General features: G+C 36.5%; 2 protein-coding genes across 3 annotated transcripts; one reads left to right on the forward strand and one right to left on the reverse strand.

Moving 5' to 3' along the window:
• Positions 1-5,202: 5,202 nt before the first annotated feature.
• On the reverse strand, positions 5,203-13,926 carry LOC115439870 (dynein regulatory complex subunit 2). 2 transcript variants are annotated; one of them, XM_030163912.2, is made up of 9 exons: positions 13,710-13,926; positions 13,448-13,561; positions 13,124-13,262; positions 12,722-12,945; positions 7,492-7,689; positions 7,179-7,373; positions 6,815-6,970; positions 6,095-6,324; positions 5,203-5,545 (listed from the first exon to the last, which is right to left on the reverse strand). In XM_030163912.2, the coding sequence occupies exons 1-9, from the start codon at positions 13,842-13,844 to the stop codon at positions 5,401-5,403; spliced, it is 1,536 nt and encodes a 511-aa protein (XP_030019772.1). In that variant the 5' UTR covers positions 13,845-13,926; the 3' UTR covers positions 5,203-5,400. The 2 variants fall into 2 exon arrangements, 1 of the variants encoding a protein (XP_030019772.1); XR_003938308.2 differs by lacking the exon at positions 5,203-5,545 and having other exon boundaries at positions 6,132-6,324; positions 6,547-6,970.
• Positions 8,662-12,215, forward strand: LOC115439871 (general odorant-binding protein 71). Its single transcript, XM_030163913.2, has 5 exons — positions 8,662-8,743; positions 10,366-10,809; positions 10,886-11,116; positions 11,545-11,671; positions 11,880-12,215. Exons 1-5 carry the CDS (start codon positions 8,687-8,689, stop codon positions 11,981-11,983), a joined length of 963 nt encoding a protein of 320 aa, XP_030019773.2. The 5' UTR covers positions 8,662-8,686; the 3' UTR covers positions 11,984-12,215.
• Positions 13,927-14,056: the final 130 nt, after the last annotated feature.

Here is a 14,056-nt window from a genome sequence, read left to right on the forward strand (position 1 = left end):
TAAGTAACAAACAAGAAATCGACCGGAATTTCGTTTAGGAGAAAGCCAGTACGCCTTCTGTTCTTTTCTGACTTTCTTAGGGATTAAAAGATACCCAAGAGGTGTGATTTGACAGAAGCTACTAAAATGGGACAATAAAATTAAAACACAGCGGTATAATTCATGTCACATATGTTTGATAACTTATTTCAAAGTTAATAAAACTTTGTCGAAATGCATAGAGCAAACACGGTGCTGTTTTTCCAATGCCAATTGGGACGAGCTATGGCAACGATCCATTTTGCCTCATAGCATCATCTGTGGGGAATCTGCAATGAAACACACTATGAAAATCAGATAGTTTCCTCAACCCCCAGCCTTCGCGCACGGTTTCCAAGTGGCTTTTACCACTTCACCACCGTATATTGAAAGTAAAACGCAATTTATGCAAAATAGTCAACTACAATATACTAACATCTATGTTATCGACAGAATATGCAGAACAACACTATTGAACACGACTACGTAAATTGATAAAAATGAAAAATACTTAATAATTACTGTATCAAATGGCCAACAGCAGATTATAATATGACTACAGCATAATAAAGATTAATTAATAATACTTTTTGCACTTATGTACAGGGTTTAAGCAAATAACCTAATAAACCTAATAGGTTTTTTGTTTACTCACCGATGGAAGCTGATAATTTCAGTTTCATTTTCTTTACGACAAGAATGAGATTTACATCCCACAATAACGCAGGCCATTGCTTGTTCGTAGGGCTATATTATACTTAAACAGCACTGTGTATTTATTAGAATTAACAACAAAAATATTACAAAACATTCAGCCACTTTTGAAAAGCACGCGCTGAAGTATAACGTAACTAAATTGTGTGGGCGCGTTTGTGACATTGTTTTGAGGTTGGCAAGTTGGAACATTTGACATTTTATTTGCTTTTTAATTCGGCATCATAAAGAGGACCAAAGGTAACCATTTGATAATTTTAAAGTGTACGCAAGCCGACCTTAGCAACATAATATTTGTCTCGTTCTTTTCAACGGTTTTGGCCTATTTGAAAAAAAGGACAAGTATATGAGGGTAATTTAGATTCCTTCTATGCTCGTTCTTGTTCTGAGATGCAATGCATGTGACGTCAGCGAGCATTACGATGCACAAGAAAGGGATGGAGCGATATCCCGACTTCACAGTCATTGCTTCACACCCACCCCACATAGCAATATTTGAAAGAATTATTGCCTTATTTCTTATCGGATTGTAACGCTGTTTTCACAGAAGGATTTATTTTTAAATTATTTATTAAAAAATGCATAAAATCAAAAACAATCGAATACCCTATGTGTCTACCTCAGAACAAGATGTCATTGTTCTGAGGTGTCTACACCAGTTGATGTCAGTTGCTTAGGAATTTGCGCTCTATTGTCCATTCACAGTGTAGACCAATGAATAAAGAAACTAATTTATTCAAGGCGTAGACGAATGGAAACTAGTTCATAGTTATTTTACTTCTGCCCTAAGTAAATAAAAAAATAAAATAAATACAGTTTATGTTTATGTCGGTATTGCTTGTTAAAATGGGATAGTTTTAGGGCCTTGAAGAGGACATAGATGTTATCCTAATAAAATATTTAGCAGGACTTTAACCCTGGAATCGGTTTTTTATCTGGTAAAACCTCGAGCACTTTGTTATGGAGATAGTTTTGGAAAGGACATGGATAAAATACATATTATAAAGCTTTTATCCCGGAAAACTTACACACGGGCGGAGCTGTCAAGAATAAATTCAAACGATGTTAGAGCGAGGCCCCATTAGTGCGTTGCGCTGCGTTGCGTCGCGTCATCGCAACGGAACAACGCATTGTATGCCACACCTGTGTTGCGTTGACGCTGCGCCAACGCAACGCAAGAGGGTATGCACGCCGACGCAGCTGCGTCTCAGTTCTAGCTTCCTCCTCTAGCAGTGCATCACTGTCCGTCGGCGCAGCGGAGCTCCGACAACGCAGCGCATCACCCTCCCCCCGCTTCGTCTCTTGTCCGTCGATCCGTTGAAACGTCGCGCGCGACGACGCAACGGTCTAATGGGGCATGTCATAAAAAATGTATGGAAAACGACGCAGCGACGACGCTGCGACGACGCAACGCAACGCACTAATGGGGCCTCGTTCTAATGGGGCCTCGCTCTTACATCGACGTCCGCTCGCGGTCGCCCGCTATTGCTATAGTTCCTATCTAACGCGCTCAGACAAATACTACGACAGCCAAATATGTAAGCAGAGATACTGAGGCGAGGCCATGACGGATCGCGAGTACATAAAATGTATCAAAGCGCAGCTTTGTCTACAACTCAGAACAATAACGAGCACATTATTCTGAGGCCTACAACCTAGCAAATAAAATGTGAACTTTTTTAATCATTAGTATCACCACCTCTTTTTATAATAGGAAACCCGAGGATTTTATATATTTTATATCAAATAAGAATAACTAAAGCTACCACATCTGAAATTTGAGAGGAAGTGTTTAATTTTTCTTTTTTTTTTATTATTTTGTTGTCAAAAAACCGACCGAGTTTCATCTGGCGCCAAACTTAGTCCTGAAGAAAATAATATACCTTGCTGATAGATCGGCTTGAAGAAATAATATTATCCAAAGCCGTAAGATAAAAGCATCAATGTGGCCTGCCTAGATAAATGCAGTGTTCGCATCCGAGGTACGCATATTATATTATTAAAATTCTCTTTGGTGTACCCAGCTGGCCGACGGCATCAAGCATGGCAGCGTGAAAAGTTGCGCGCCAGAGACCAATAAACTAGATGCGCGCCAATACGATGGTTGCGCGCCTTGCCACCCTGTTCCGGCTAGTCAGGTTAGTTGGCGCGAAACTCGAGCTGTCGAGCAGAACTCTCTCAGAACAATGACAAAACTCTGAGGACAAGACTCTGAATTAGCTGTCGAGGTTTAACTTTGGACATATTCGGTGATCAGTGTTGGCAACTTTATGGATTATTACTTAACGCTGGTGGTTTAGACCCCCGTTTTAGCACAGAAATATTGGTTTTAGCGGCTAGTGGATTTTATTTGTAGATTAGTTTACAACAGTAAATGGGAGGCAAATGTAAATTCACTAAAACAGATTACCGAAAATCAGATTTTTTACTGGTTTCCCATGGGTTGACCATAACTTTTTTGGGAATTTGGTTTCGCATAAAAAATTGGCAACACTGTCATAACCAAAACAACTGTCAACTAACAATAACGAATATTGGAGAGAATAGAATCGTTGTATTTAGTTAAATAATTATTAGTCTCCTATATCATTGGAAATGGCGGATCGTGAAGATTTCGAAGATAGTCAATATCCTGACAACGACGAATACGTTCCGTACGTTACAGCCGGTACAATGTCCCAAAGAAATGGCGCTAAAGTCACATTGTGGGGAAAAGTTACTAGAATTGATGCAAGGGAAGGGTTTTATATAAAAACTGTTGGTGATGAAGAAGTGTTGATTCGTTTGAAGGCACCGTTAGACGAACCGCTTGAAGGTTGGTACGAAATATACGGAGTGGCGCAAGGAAAGCATATACTTTGCGACGAATATGTCCCATTGTCAGCAGAGTTGACGAAGAACATTGACACTGAAGGACACAAGGGTTTGGCGAGGCTGCTGGCTGCTCTCGATGATCCTTGGGAGATTGAAAATATGGAAAAAAAGGATGGAATGGCTATAGGTTAATTTTTTAACTTAGAGCTGTTTTTAATTTAAAATAGGATTCAGTGATTAAACAGTTACAGTATGCCATCTTATTTGAAATTGGCATTTTCATTTGTGCTTAACATAACTATTGTCGTTTTTACTCCTTTAAATCCTTTAAATATTGTTTTCTGGCAAAACATTCCCATTAGTTAAATGTCATAGTGTTTAAGATTAAACTAAATACTTAAATAATTTGCATTATTTTCTAACATTCTTTAAATCATAGATATCTTCTATAAAAACAAGATCTAGAGGTAAAATTTTGATAGATACTACATTTCTTAGTTATTGAGAAGACAGCTGTGTCAATGAAATTTTGGCCAACCGAGGGAATTTGTATTCTTCAGTATCTGCAGATTTTTTTTTTTACATCTGTAGCAAAGTTGGTACTATTCTTTAAAAAAGAAATATTGTTAACATTCATAAGGAATATGGAACAAAAAGAACAATCATAATAATAACCCTTAGTGTATACACTTGAGGTTACTGTATCGGTATGTAAAACTAGGACTGAAGTGAACTTTGCAAACAGAATTAAACATATTTTATATAAATATTCAATCACACACATTGCACTAAAAACAAATTAAATTTGTGTATAACAGTGTATTGAATTCTCCATATGTCAATGGCTCCTAAGTAATTTATCATATCTGGAACAATAGCTATAATCACTTTTTAGCATTTTATTATCAAGGTACTGTTTACCAAACCCAATGAATTCAAAAGTAAATAAATTAAAAAAAAAAAACTTAGAAATCATATACTAACTTTTTAATGTGTTTGATACTAAACTGTACCCAGATAACGAAACATTAAAAAAGTGAATATCGCTATTTTTCAGATACAATAGTTTACTTAGACACTAACAAAGTATTTCAGTTCACACACTTGCAGATTTACAACCACAAAAACATAATAGAATCGTTTAGCGAATAATACTTTTCTTACATTAATTGCTTGAGAACTAAGTTGCTCAGAGTAAATAATGTTATACTGTATGCAATTTCATTTACATTTTGAACAGGGAGAATGTTTTTAATTTTGTTTGGGAGTATTTTGTTGGGGACATTTATTGCTGTTCAAAATTGTACAAATATGTCTTACACGGTAATGTAAGTTAAGCAATAAAATGTGATATGTTTAATGTTTGTCTAAACTTAATATTATTACAACATAAAATGCTTAAAACCTATAATGTTATTATAAGAAGACAATATGTAATATTATCTAGATGTTCTTAAGTGCATGATAATTATTATCAAACATTTAAGGCCAGCATGGCCTATGTGTATAATTATGAAAAAGTTAATGTATAAAACCAAAGGAGAATTTGCTTTTTTTAAGTATATAATATAAGTTCCTAAAATACATCAGTTGATTCTGGGATTTATGAAACTTTTCATTGTCTAAATAAAACATTTTAAATAAACTCAACAAATATTTTTGTCATAAGAAGTTTTATTGATTTTCAAACTGAACCAATTTTTTTACAATATTTCTAATATCTATGGAGGCCTATCTAAAATCTATACCTAATGTTATTGATATTAAAGTGCATTCTCTTGGGCGCGCTTTAAATTTCGATTCAACTAAAGCCAGCCGTAATATTTGTAATAAATATTCTATATTGACACAAAATTATGAAGGTTCCATCCAGCACTGAACTCTTGGGTAGGCGCGAACTCCTCCAACAATCTTGTTCTTCTTGTCCAAGTTTTTCATTCGTTTCTCGTGCATCACAGCATTGCACAAGGCGCCTTCTATGCAGGTGACCGGTCGATTCCTGCAAAGTCGAAATATTACTAACACTGACCTACATCCTGTATATTTGAGGGCTCCTCACTAGCATTTCTAAAATATTTTTTTTTATGTATCGGACCCCGCTGTCAACACCGGGGGAAATCTGGGAGTGGGGTACTAGAATATACCGGCTTAGCAACTGCAGCCTGAAGCCCTGCAGGCCTGGAGGAAAGTTTGTAATGAATATCTGGGGAAGAGAAGTGCGTGCGAAGGAAAAGGAACCTTCTTAGGTTGGGCGGAGGGGAGAAGGACAGGAAAAGTTCGCAAGCCCTCGTAGGCCTCACTGTGTTTTGACAACCAAGAGGAATATACACTGAGCTCTGCGCCTAGGCCCGCGGTAAATGTCTCCCGTGCATGAGCGTGCATTCGATGTGGAGACCAGTCAAGATAAAAAAATATAGGTACTTGAGACTGGCATTGGAGAGTTTTATTTCATTGGTAACAATTTTTTTAAGTCGCGTAGGCATAAAAAGATAAGAAAATTAAGTATCTATTGGTACATTTCAAAAACCAAAAAAGATTGTTTACATACAGCGCTTTGCCATTGCAGTTTACTTTATTTTCCGATTGATGTTTCACGCTCGTCGGTCTGTCTTTGCCTCTCAAAGCGAGTTCTGTGAGGTATTTCTTAATGTAATGTTTTAATTGAATGTTTTCTTTAGCCAGTTTGGCTTTTTCGGTCTTCAGGCACATTGTCTGGACTTTAGCTCTGTTTAGTTTTAACAAGAATTTGTCCATCTTACTGTATTCTTTGCATTCGTTCTGCAAAAGTAATAATTGTGTAAGTGTGGTTTCATATTATTTTTTTCATGTAATGGTCGTTACAAGTGCTGGACATTGCAAGGGCAGAAAAAATAATTTAAACTAGTTCGTAACGAGGTCTTTTTGAGCGTCTGATCATCTAGAACCCAAGTCATATGCTGTATAGGTATTTAAAAAAAACATACGAGTATGAATGGTAATTATTATTAGGTACCTACTAACTTTTGCTCACAATTTCACCAGTGTGGAATTCGGTTAAGTATTGACAAATTGTTAATGAATTATGCACTTAAATCTGCTTCTTGAATCTCTGCGACCATTGGTGAAAAAGGAATGAAAATTCAGTCGGTAGACTTTGAGTTTATCGCGTTCAGACAGACAGACACGGCGGAAAATCTTTGTTTTATAATATGTAGTGACAGCCATAGATCTTTTTTTTGTCTTTTGTAGAACCGAAATACTTTGATGAATTTATTATCTCATTACGTACGATCATAGGGCCATCAAGATTTTCATATTCGTCAGGACCAATTATGTCATTTTCAATTTCGTCAAGTGTTAAAACATCGTTTTCAAACTCGTATTTGCGGCATATCTCAGTCATTTGCATTATTTTGTTTAATTTCTCTTTCACTTGTTCGAGGCGCTGCAACAATACATTGTAAAAAGGTATAATAAACGAGGTAAATAATTTTACTGAAAAGCCAAGAGGAAGCGAATAAGCCTATGCTGGCAGGGTAGTTTGATATACTCAATAACAAGCAAACCCTACGGAGCATAAAATTTTTTTTTTTTAAATATCCTGTCATCTTCCAATACCTATAGTTTTCGTCCAATAAATTTATATTACGTACATTTATTGCATCTTGGCTAGCATTGACCATGATAGTTAGCTTTTCTTCGCCTTTATTCTTCTCGGCGTTCAAATCCTTCTTCATCTGCCAGTACTTCTTGGACAACTCTTCTTTACGGCTCTGCATGCGAGATAGTTTGCTCTCCATCACATTCGTTGTTTTCAGCCATTCGTTTTGAAGTGTCATTACGGTTTCCTGGATAATATAAGGAGTTAAAATTATTTTTATTGAGACGTCTGCTGCTACTTTGAAATGCAAAAGAAGTACTTAAATTAAGATAAAAAAAAATGCTTTAATGTTTTACGCTACTTACAGTTGCTTGTTGAATTTGTATCTCATTTCTCGCAATATCCCTCTGGTAGAAGTCGTCTTTCTCCCGAAGCGCTTGGTAATGTGCCATAATAGGATTATGTTGCTCTAGATACGAAGCGTAAACTTCGCGAAGTTTCGACCAATAAGTCTCGATCTCTAGCTGTTTCGGATGACAGAGACTCCGCATTTCTTCCTCATGCTAGAAGTGAACGATAGCTATAAATGTATATAAAACATACTTATATTTAATACTAGTATTTTAGATTTTAGCTGCTGATCTTTTGTCATTATTTAGTAAGTCTGTTATTATTTGCCGTCAAGACAAGATCCTCAGAGGAAGCAATAAAAATGTTGAAGTTGTCTCTTCAAAAACCCAATTCAATTGTCTGAGCTTGAAGTGTGGCATTTCAATAGAATCGTATACAGATCACAAAAAAATACATTTGAAGTTGCGCCCTATGATCGACTAGCTAAGATTATTATATCAGTTTTATATTATATACTTTATCAGTTATTACAGAAACGAATTGGTATGTTTAATCATTTATTTCCAATTGGTCATGTCAGGTCTTCCTGTTATTAAGCTGTCGCGCATCGGTGGGTCCTCGGCTTGCGGCCATGTCGTATGACAGCCGTGACAGACATGTGACAGGTATTGTGGTGTAGCAGTGGTGATACAATACAATTCATAAAATAATACGTGGTTTGTTCGATGAAATACAGTGCGATTTTTTCCTGAATATACTCTTTATTTTCCAAGGAAAGAATGTTACAAAAGTTACCGAAAAGTTTTAGCTATTTATAAATGTATAAATTTAAGTTATAAATAAGTCTGAGACAGAAAATATGTTATTTTTACACAGTTCTCCAATGTGCGACATTTTCTTAGTAAAAATTTAAAAAAAAATTCACACTTCAACAAAATAGATGTTCTTTGAAGAGCGTGATTTTTTTAAACATTTTTTTCCTCTTTTGCTTACATTTAGGTTCATTAAAACTTTACATATCGGCTTTGTATTCTTGACACTAAAGGACGCACCTACGCTCACATAACGAATATTTCATCAATTAAACATATTTTGGCGTAGCGTAGTTTTGATCCCTTTTAAACTACGAAGTTAGTGATGCGTGTTGCGTATTATATATGATGCTGCATGAGCCCCGTCCATCATTGTCGAAGACACCGCGACGTGACAATGTGCTTTGTAAAATATTTTTTTTTATTTTACTGCTTACTGGCTTTAGAAGTATATGTGAGTATTGTAATGCTTTTTATATTGTTATGTAGTAGGTATGTACGTATATAATATGAGCCCTATATTAAATACTGTCCCGCTGTTGGGCACGAGCCTCTTCTACTACTGTGAAGCATTAGACCTGTGTCCACCACGTTGGCCTAGTGCAGATTGGCAGACTTCACATGCCCTCAAAATTCCTATAGAGAACTTCTCAGGTATCCAGGTTTAAACAGGCGGTAATTCATAAAGAACACACACACAATTTTAAAAAAGTCAGAGGTGCGTGCCCTTGGGCTTTGAACCTGTGGACGCTTGTCTCGGCAGTCCGTTCCACTCCCAATTAGGCTATCGCCGCTTTTAATACCTATATGTCATGATAATTACACTTAAGACATCAGTCCAATTGGAGTTGGGGCTTATGGCTTCCTAACTGTTTGACTTGATTATATTAGTTTTCAATAAATTACCTTAGTGGCGTAGTTCACGGCACGACTGCGATGCTGACGATTCGGGTTCGATTCCCAGGTCGGGTAGTGATATTGGGTTTACTCAATATAAGCCACGAGTTCGGAAATTGTGCCCGATTTGGCGAGAGGCTCGCCCCCTATCAGACCATTTTTTTTTTTTTTTTTTTTTTCTCCGTGAAAGTCCCTTATTACTACCGTCCAGTCTTCGCGGGGGGCGACTGAGCGGTTATGTTGGGGTAACCGTTGCCTTACGACCCGACAATTGAAGCAGCCCGGGACCCTCGGGCGGCGGTCGGGCCGAGTCCCTAACCAATGAACCTAACCTAAGTCCCTACGCCACGGCCTACCAACTAAAACTCCGCGTTGACCCTCTTCGGCGCATAAGGGACGACTGCGGGCTTCCCCGAGACAGCAGGTCCGAGTCTTCGTCCGCGGCCGCCCCTACGCGGTGCCGCCTTGCGGCCCGTCTCCTAAATGTGGGGGCTCCTAAGCCCCTCGCACCGAAGGACGCTCTCAGCGTCAACGGCAGCATGAGGTCAACGCCACACTGCCGTCCATCCCGGGATCAACCGAAAATGTGCAAGAAATGCACAAAATGCACTAGGGCGGACAGCCCCTGCTGCCGACGACCCCCTTCGTGGCCCCTATAAGTCGCCTCTTACGACAGGCAGGGTTTACCGTGGTGGTATTCTCCAAACGCCCCCATTCCACAGGGCGGAAGCCCCCTATCAGACCATAGAACGTAATATGTATACGATGGAAAGTGAGGGTACCAGTTGCGACTCTGCCTATGTTATGGGGGATAAAATGTGAAGTGTGTGTGTATAATACAACTGGCGACTAGTTACGCTATTGTTTGTCGATACATACACCTGAACCGCTTAATAGCTATTTTCTAGCATTATAGCTTTGTGAGCCTTCAGTTTCGCGTTATAAATTTTCCTTCGCTGTCTTTCTGCTCTCTTTCTTACTATTTTTTTTTATATAGTTACAGGCACTGAAAAATTACCCCACTTCGAAGTATCGTGCACTAAAGTTTAGGCTTTTACTTATTTAACTCCATCTTCCAACTTTTGATCGGCCCAAGCCCCTAACTGCATCAAATCTCAACAACAATATAAATATAATAAAAATTTTCACCGTTGTTTACGCTCATTTATTTATCAACAGGCTCTAAATTGCCGTACAGAAGGAGGCCCAAGAGATTCAGATTTAAAAAATATTTACCAAAAATGTTTAAAAATGCAAAACAAGAACACCACCAGCAGAAATAACGATCAAGAATGGAAAGATTCACGTAATTACCAAAAAGATCGCGACAGGGATCGAAATGATGATAATAGGAGAAATAACAGAAATGATTGGAGCGGTACTGACGGCAGGACAGGAACTGCAGACAGTTGGATAAGCAACAGCAATAATAGGAACAACAATAATGATCGAAATCGCAATGATGGATCCAATAGCCGTAATGATGGAATGCGAAGCAGGTACGATGGAATGGTTAATGACGATAGAATGAGTAGCAGAAGTGATAATTATGGAAATCATGACGACCATGGAAGGAACGACCATTTGAATGGGCGAAATGATTTCCAAACCGGTGAGTTTGATGTAAGTATAATGCTGACGTTTCGAGTAAGCTATAATATACATTCCCGGTCTACGAACCTAACATATATTTTTTTAGGATATGTACCAGTATAACGGTTATCGCTCTTCATCACAAAGCCCTCGAAGATATAAACGTGAAAGACGTGTAGATAATACTGGTCAAAGAAGTCAATACAATCCTAATACACAGAGGAATTCTGGATACGAAGACACGTATAGAAACGAGGAGAAAAACTCAAGCGAAAACAATACAAACACAGACAACAAAGCATGCGCTTTACAATGTTTTCTAGAAAACTTGCAAATGGTAAATGGATTATTTGATGTAATCATTTATAAACAAATTGATCTGTCGCGAATTGTTCCATATGAATCATATACTTTAAGTGGTTAGACCACTTTGTTATCCATTATACGACAGCCTTGAAAATTTAAAGTGATATAGCCACCCATATAAAGGAGAAGTTAATGTTGCTTGCATTTTAAAATCTAAGAAAATTGCTGATGTTTACATATCATACATAGTTATAACATTGTTTTTATATTTGTGTCACACCTAGTTCTATGGATCAATTGTCCCCAGTTCTAAAAATATAGATCTTCTTACAGAAGATCTATATTTAGGTACCTAAATATAGTGGTATTTTACTTAACGATATTTTTTTGGATCTGCATGATCTTTTATCATAATTAATGACTTAAATTAATCTAACGAACTATATTTATTAATAAAAGACAGCGCAAGATGGTATGCCGGACAAATATTTGGTCACTCATGCAATAACAAAAAATGTTAAAAACGATGATCTACAAGATTTCCTTCAAGAGTCTATTGATGAATGTTTCCAGATTTTGGAAAATGGTAATTTCTTTTTAATTTTTTTTATAAGCGTTAATAATGTTTTTATTTCCGCAAGTCACTAAAATAAAATTTGACGAAAGGAAATTTTATAATAATTATAGCAAGTGACAACTTTGATAAATACCCTAATTAATAGATCATTGGATCATTGGTTGAAGTATTGTTATTTTCGTGAATACCTAGCATTTTAATATAAATTACTTTACAGAGGACAGCGACGACAAATGCGAATTCTCTAAAAATCTATTACTGTGCTTATCAGAGAAGGGAAAAGCAAATTGTGACGACTGGAAGGACGATATGCATTTTTAAGGCTTCATAAGTGTTGTGCGTTCCATCATCATCATCAACCGCAGGATGTCCACTACTAAACAAAGGCCCCCCTCAAAGATTTCCAGATCGACCTATTGGAAGCGGCCCGCATCCAGCGACCTCTTGCGTCTTTCATTCAGCTAGCTGTCCACCTCGTGTGTGGACGCTGCGCTTGCTTAGTGTGTTTACTTTGTAATAATATTTTGTATCAATAAAGTTGCACTGCTTCACACTTTCTTTTTTTTTTTTTTTACAAAAAATAATTTCGTCCGTAGTTAGAAATTGTATAGTAAAATTGGCATATTTCGATAATCACTATGTTATTTTTTATACACTATGTTACTTATAACCTTCCAAAAAATTTCATACTGTACTGTGTTTTATGTATAATAAAATATATACTGCAATATGAGTACTCATACATTATAGTGATGTATTAAATTTTACGTCATATTTCTACAATATCTTATTTTAGTCTGGTTTGTCTATTTTTTATGACGTAAATAATATTATTCCATTTATTTTATAATGAAGATCCTATTAAAATATTGATTCCGTGCATCTCCTCCTAAAGTACACATCATTTTAATTTGCAACGGACAATTTAATGAGGTTCATTTTGGTTATTTAAATGTTTCAAAAAGACCTATATTTATTTTTAAAGTAATTATTCCTAAATCTTGGCATACTTAAGGCCCTTTGCTCGGGAATGGGCCTTAACTCTGGGGATTTACTTACCTCTAGCTTAGCATCATTTTTTGCCGTAGCCATTTCTAACTCTTTATGTTTTTTGTACGCTATGAAATCGCGGTCTTGTATATATTTTATTAGAATCAGCTTGAACTCTGATCTCTCCTGACTATCTGATATGTCTATTTCTTCCTTCTCCCAATTTTCAAGGAGAGTATTTTTCTGAAAATCGTACTCAGTTTGGAGTTTATCAAGCCGTTGAGAACCTATACCTGTGTACAAATATAGAAGTAACACCACCTATTATTTTATATTCTTGAATATTCGCTATAATTTTCGCTATAATTTAGAAATTGATTTTGCTCCACTAATTCCTTCTAAGTAAGGAAGTATAATGATATTAATTCAAAATAGTAAAATGTTTAAATAATATAAAAAAATTAAACTGACTTAAGAAATAGCTGACGTTTTCTGTATGCGCTTGGAACGCGCGTCGATGTTGCTCGTCCGAATCTTCCAGAGCTTGCATCAGTGATTTTAGAAGCCGGTCTTTTCGTTCCATTATGAAGTTAAAGCTGCTTACCATACCCTAAACGAAAATGTGTAGGATTAAATGTAAACAGAACATACTTTTTCTGGCTACGTTAATATTTGTTAATAACGCCATAGAGAGGTTTTTATCTAGTTTAGTATTTAGCTAATATTATTATTCTGGGTAAGTTGACACCGATGTAATAATAAATAGGTAGATATTAAATATTTTTGTGCAGTTACCTGTATATCCAAAGCCATCTGTTTGCATTTTATTTTGCGTAAAATATATCTCCATTCTTGGTTAATCTTTGCTGTGTTCATACGAGAGTACGCCTCTTCTTTATCAAGTTTGTTCTGGAAAATAAAATATCTATACATACTAATAACACGAAATAATTATAGAAACGGGTACATTCGTTTTCCCTTTTTTTATTTTCGTTTGGTTCATGATGATCTTTCCTTGAGTGAATGAATATATTATGTACGTAAACTTTATAGATACCTTTATAAACCGTGCTATCAACTCCTGCTTGCGTCTCCGAGCTTCTTCTTCCATGTCAGCTCGATGTTGAAGGTAACGAGCACGTTCCTCATCAGACATGCGAGCTAACTTGTTCACTTTGCTTTTCTTCGGCATTATGATGCTAATCTGATGATAATAAAATTATATTAATTAAGAGCTATGAGTAAAACGGCTTTTAAAAATGTACCAAAAGATCAGGGACTAGCAGAGATGGCTTTCTACAATCTTTACTGCTTATAGAATACAAAAAAAATAGATCCTAACGATATATCGCTAAGGTATGTCATTCCCATAAATAACGTTAGCGTTAACGATTTTAAGAACGC

The sequence above is a fragment of the Manduca sexta genome, chromosome 14 (genome assembly GCF_014839805.1).
Source record: "Manduca sexta isolate Smith_Timp_Sample1 chromosome 14, JHU_Msex_v1.0, whole genome shotgun sequence".
Taxonomy (NCBI): Eukaryota; Metazoa; Arthropoda; class Insecta; order Lepidoptera; family Sphingidae; genus Manduca; species Manduca sexta.

Excerpts from the sequence above, each read along its gene's own strand:
- LOC115439871 (XM_030163913.2), top strand. The coding sequence starts at position 8,687 with ATGTGCTTTGTAAAATATTTTTTTTTATTTTACTGCTTACTGGCTTTA. Across the intron at positions 10,810-10,885 it reads TCCAAACCGGTGAGTTTGAT|GATATGTACCAGTATAACGG; the intron begins GTAAGTATAATG and ends ATATTTTTTTAG. Across the intron at positions 11,672-11,879 it reads TTTCCAGATTTTGGAAAATG|AGGACAGCGACGACAAATGC; the intron begins GTAATTTCTTTT and ends ATTACTTTACAG.
- LOC115439870 (XM_030163912.2), bottom strand. The coding sequence starts at position 13,844 with ATGCCGAAGAAAAGCAAAGTGAACAAGTTAGCTCGCATGTCTGATGAG. Across the intron at positions 13,263-13,447 it reads AGATGGCTTTGGATATACAG|GGTATGGTAAGCAGCTTTAA; the intron begins GTAACTGCACAA and ends ATTTTCGTTTAG. Across the intron at positions 7,374-7,491 it reads TACAAATTCAACAAGCAACT|GAAACCGTAATGACACTTCA; the intron begins GTAAGTAGCGTA and ends TATATTATCCAG.